This window comes from Aplysia californica, unplaced genomic scaffold, assembly GCF_000002075.1.
Source record: "Aplysia californica isolate F4 #8 unplaced genomic scaffold, AplCal3.0 scaffold00129, whole genome shotgun sequence".
NCBI classification, from domain to species: Eukaryota; Metazoa; Mollusca; class Gastropoda; order Aplysiida; family Aplysiidae; genus Aplysia; species Aplysia californica.
The window spans coordinates 511,870-517,317 of NW_004797399.1; the positions used below are offsets into that span (position 1 = coordinate 511,870).

General features: G+C 40.4%; 1 protein-coding gene across 1 annotated transcript in view; it reads left to right on the forward strand.

Annotated features, from left to right (window-relative positions):
* LOC101853079 overlaps positions 1 to 5,448 on the forward strand; it is a 117,486-nt gene that overhangs the window by 62,955 nt on the left and 49,083 nt on the right. The window contains exons 8-9 of the mRNA XM_005096448.3: positions 3,922 to 4,023; positions 4,669 to 4,902. Coding sequence (XP_005096505.3) covers positions 3,922 to 4,023; positions 4,669 to 4,902 — 336 coding nt within the window. The remainder of the gene's footprint in view (positions 1 to 3,921; positions 4,024 to 4,668; positions 4,903 to 5,448) is intronic.

Sequence of the window (5,448 nt, forward strand, 5' to 3'; positions counted from 1 at the left end):
AGCAGCAGCAGCAGCAGCAACACAATCATCGTCATCAATCTAACTATTCTTGTTATACGTGTCATTTTCAAATTGGCTCATAAAGCGCACTATAAATTTTCCCTTTGAAGGATCCTATTGCCGGGACACTAAGAACATTTTCAATAAAGAATTAGAAGGCCTGATACCTTCACAGAGGTTGTAATTTGATCTCTTCAATGCGTATCGAAGTATGAGCTTGTAAGTATGAACCTGCTGTTGGTTTGTTTGAGTAAAGAGAAGCACATCGATAAAACTATAGCTACATGATGCCTGAAAAAAGCAAGACAGAGAGACAGAAACAACAGAGTGAAAAAATGAAGTAGCACCTACCAGTGGTACACTCCAACACCCCACTTAAAAATCCTCTAAAGCACACAACATTCAAAATAGGTAATGCAACATGTTACGTGTGTATGCCACAGGCAAAATGTCTCCAGAATGTTTTTCCATTGCCAGATCTTCAACTTCTCGTTAAACAATTGAAATTATCTCTCAATAGTCGAAAAGCATTGAATATATCAAAGTATTATTTGTTGTTGCAAGTCTTTGTCCTCTACGTTATCTTTAAATGTGTCCTGTTTATTGGTTTATGTATTGATTGCATAGAATGTTCAGATATTCCTTGACAAGTCTGCTGTTATGTCGTTTTGAGACCGGCGCCTATGGTGTAGCGGTTAGGCGCTTCGCCCTCGCTCGGAGATGACTTGAATTCTATTCCCACGTGAGGAGCTTCTTTATCGAGTATCTCGGTCTTTCGGCTGGGATGTCGTATCCCCCCTCTGCCTAGGCATTCTAAATTATGTAAATTGTGTGAATGGAGACGTAAAACATCTCCATTTTTTAAGGTGTCGCTTGGAGTAGATGGTTTCAAATTTCATGAGCCTCATTCTCGAGGTTTGGGTGAATGTGGAATTCCTATTTGCACGGTTTAGACGTTTCAAAGAAACAAGATAAGCAAGACACACACATATATCGCTTAGGTTTACGTAGGTTTAAGATTATCTAGTGCCACAAGCATTGTTATTAGTTAAAAGAAATTATTTTATTAAGGTGAATTTTCTTCCCAATCATAATAGCTATTGATCCAGTAGAATTATGTCGCAGTTGTTTCTACTTGGAGCCTTCTGTACTTCCGAAATAGTGAGAATGGCAATTGCAAAAAGATAAAATTGGATAGAATAAAAGAGAGATAGAAAGAAGAAGAAGAAGAAGAAGAAGAAGAAGAAGAAGAAGAAGAAGAAGAAGAACAACAACAACAACAACAACAACAACAACAACAACAACAACAACAACAAAAAGAAGAAAGAAGCGGTGATTGTTAAAGGAACCAGGGCGGGGTGCGAATGAAGGACTTGTAAAGACCAGGACAGATTGATCAGCATTCGAGCAAAATCGTGTATTTTTGTTAATGGTTTATGAGGCTTCAGGAATTAAAAATGCTGAATCAATGTGAGAATTCCGCAAGCTGCGCGCATCCACGGGTGGAAATGAAACTTTTAGATGCTCAAAATGAGGCAAACTTTTTTGGCCATTGAGCAAGCCATAATAAGTCATCTTAGCCCTTTAAATTTTTTTCTGTTTTGCTTAAGAAATGTTTTCCTCTGCTGTTTCATTGGTCATCGTCAGACATTGACAAAATAATTGTTAGTGTTATTTTTTATTATTATTAAAAATTTTATTATTATTTTTATAATAATAATAATAATTATTATTATTATTATTATTATTATTATTATTATTATTATTATTATTATTATTATTATTATTATTATTATTATTATTATCGGGTTTTTAAAATTATTATTAGCAGTAGTTGTAGTAGTAGTAGTAGTAGTAGTAGTAGTAGTAGTAGTAGTAGTAGTAGTAGTAGTAGTAGTAGTAGTAGTAGTAGTAGTAGTAGTAGTAGTAGTAGTAGTAGTATCCTTATTATCATCATAATCATCATCATCATCATCATCATCATCATCATCATCATCATCATCATCATCATCATATCATCATCATCATCATCATCATCATCATCATCGTTATCATCTTTATTTGGAAAAGCAGAGTAGGAGGGAGAGTCTTGTTTGAATTTCAGACAAAATAGCATGGCAATATATAAAGTTATAAAAAAAAATTTATAGACACAGCTCAACGTTTCGCCTCTTGGGCTTCCCCGGGAGAAACTGAGAGAAAAACTAAATGGGTGCTGTATACTAGCAGGGAAATAGGCCTAACAAGGAGGGTCTTAAGATTACGCGTGGTTACAGGCTAGACAGAAGTGACCCAGAGCGAGCCAGGCCAAAGGGCTAATTATAAAGAAATTGATGCTAGTCTAGCAAGGGTATTAAAAAAATATATCTCTACGAGAGTCTGACTGGAAGTTAACTGTGTGAACGGGGGATGAACAAGGGAAATGTTTGGGGATACTTTATAGAGGCATCCCAGCTGGAGGCAAAAGAAGGGAGACAGAGGAAGTGTTTGTGTGAGAGATAGAGAGACTGAGAGAGGGGGGGGGGTAGAGTTTATAAGGGGGGGGGACATAAGTGAGTGAGACCTAGTACAGCCGTGACAGCATCATCCTCATCATCATCATCATCATCATCATCATCATCATCATCATCATCATCATCATCAGAGCTTTCCCATTGGATGTGGCTGTCTTCGTTGAGAACGGTACTCCCCATCGTGAAGGGGACAGCTTACCCATCCTAGAAAAAAAGCCCTTGATCAAGCAGTCAAGCCTAAAAACCGCAGGAAAAGTTGGTTTCGGATGGGCACCGATCTAGCAGACCACCTCCCCCCTGAAGCAGAGAATCGATGGCCGATCAATCTGGTGATAGCTTGTCCATGGGAGACCCATGGCGAAATCGAAATTCGGACAGAACTGAGAGGAGTAAAAGGAAAAGGTGATGATCCTGTAAAGGCACGTGAAGCAGCTGAGAATGTGATCAAAGAGGTTGGTGCGGATGTGACAATTTTCACCGATGGATCGGCAGTCGCAGGATACCGCGAAAGTGGAGCACCAGCAGTAGTGATAATAAATGATGAACCACCACGAACAGAAATTATTAAAACTAAAGGTACATTCTTTACATCATCTTATGACGAGGAATGCCAGGCAATGATGTCTGCTGCACAATGGATTGCCGACAATTGCCACAGTAGGACCAATGTGTAATGATCTTGACTGACAGTCAGTCCCTCTGCAAGGGACTACTGGGCAACAGCTCGGACATGAATGATTTGCGCCTCAAGTCCAGTGAAGCCAGAGCCACAATAAAAATTCAGTGGATTCCAAGCCATGTTGGAATAGAAGGAAATGAGGCAGCAGACCAAGCTGCTAATGAAGCCAGAGAGATCGAAGGAGACAGACGACCAACGACATACAGAGGAGTCTTTCCAATAATCAAGAGAGAAATCAGAGACCCACCATGTAGAACTAAGTACCAGCACCTGGAAGATGTGTATTCTGGGTACTCCTATAAGCGGGAACAAAAATCTATCACATGTCGCTGGGACCAGGTTGAGCTAGCGAGACTGCGGTCGGACCATCATTGGAGTTTAAGATGGTATAAGAACGTTGTAAATGAAGAGCTCAGCCCATGTTGCCGAAGATGCGGCAATGAAAAGGAGGATATCAAACATATGTTTGAATGTCCAGGAACAATGGCAATTCGAATGGACTTATTTGGACCAGTGGAGGTGCCGCTAAGCATATTGACAATGGAGCCGAAAAAGAGCCTCGCTCTCGCTCGAAGATTTCTTCGTGAAGTCTGTCAGGCCCATTAAGGAAACGAAAAAAAAAATCATCATTACCATCATCCTCATCATCATCACCATTATTTTCATTATTATTAACATTATTTTTATTCTATGTTTATTATATAACAAGATCTTTAATATCTGACACAGGGTGTTGCCCCTCGGACAGTGACGTGGCTGGCCCAGGGTCAGATCTACGCCAGGACAGACGAAGTGTACCCGACCTTCCAGCAGACGGCCACTTTTTGTGAGGTAATGGGAGATACATGGGGCTGGCTCTGTTGTCCGGATTTGTTTCTTGTTGCTGTTCTTGTTATTGGTGGTGGTGGTGTTGCTGCTGTTGTTGTTGTTGTTTTTGTTATAGTTGTTGTTGCTGCTGTTATTGTTGTTGTTGTTGATGATTATGGTTTTTTTTAGCTTTTTGGCCTACATCAAAACAATAAATCGCGTGTGAACAGAAATCATCAATCAGTTCCGAGTTGTAGACTGTCCGAAAGTTCACAATGTTCTTTGAAAAAAAAACTGCATAATTTTAAAGCAAGCACTCTGCTATTTCTCGATAGATGTCTGCCAAGACCAACAAACAGAGCGACAGAGTGACAGAGCGAAAGACCGATAGATAGATAGATAGATAGATAGATAGATAGATAGATAGATAGATAGATAGATGTGGTCAGGGTATGAGGGCAAAAGCCAGAATGGTTTTGACACAGGTGAAAAGACAGAATAATCAATATTTATTGACAGTTTCTTTGATTTCATAAATTTGACGAGCGCCTGATTTCACCACGATGCCTCACAAATGATTGAGAGGAATATCGAAATACAATTTTGAGACTGCTTACCACACTTAAGATACTGTTTATGGCCACCTCAATCCACTATCTGTTCCCTCAGCTCCTCATCAACATCGTGAACAACCTGCTGGCGCCCAGGAACGAGGCAGGCTGGAACGCCACTCGACCATCTGGGGCGGAGGGCGACAGTCTTATGCAGGTCATGCACAACTTTGCTGACGTCATCAGCCGCTCTCTGGACTACCACATCAAGGACGGGCTGGTGGTTTTCAAGGCGGCGCATCTGAAGGTCGTTCGGGAACATGTTGGTAAGGGATGTGTTTTTGTTGCTGATGTTTGATTGATATTGCTGTTGTTGTTGTTGGGTTGTACTGTTGTTGTTATTGTTGTTGATGAGTTGTTTTGTTTTGTTGGTTTTGTTTTATTTATATTTGGAGGATGGGGTTGTTGTGTTGGTTATATGTTGTTAAAGTTGTTTTGGAGGTTTTTAACGCGAGAGAGGGTTGAGGGGGAGCAAGTAAAGAGAAGCACATTGACGCAATAATATTATTTGGTGCGTTGAAAATGAAAAACATAAAAGACATGTTCTCATCACATAGAAACGTCCGATCTGCTCAAAGTCTTGTATTCGTAATCCTACGTTTATTAATAATGCCATCCCCACGCACCTCCCCGTCTCCCCTGCAATTGGGGGGGGGGGCATAGATATACTGTGGGGGAGAAAAGAATAAACCTGCTGTGTTACTGCGTGTCGTAATAGGCGACTAAAGTGCATATCTCTGGTCTCCAGAAAAGGGACAGTTTGCGGAGGGCCCCCTACCCGACCCAGTAAAATAGGAAAAACACGAACAAACACGCCTTATTATTTTTCCTTCTTGGA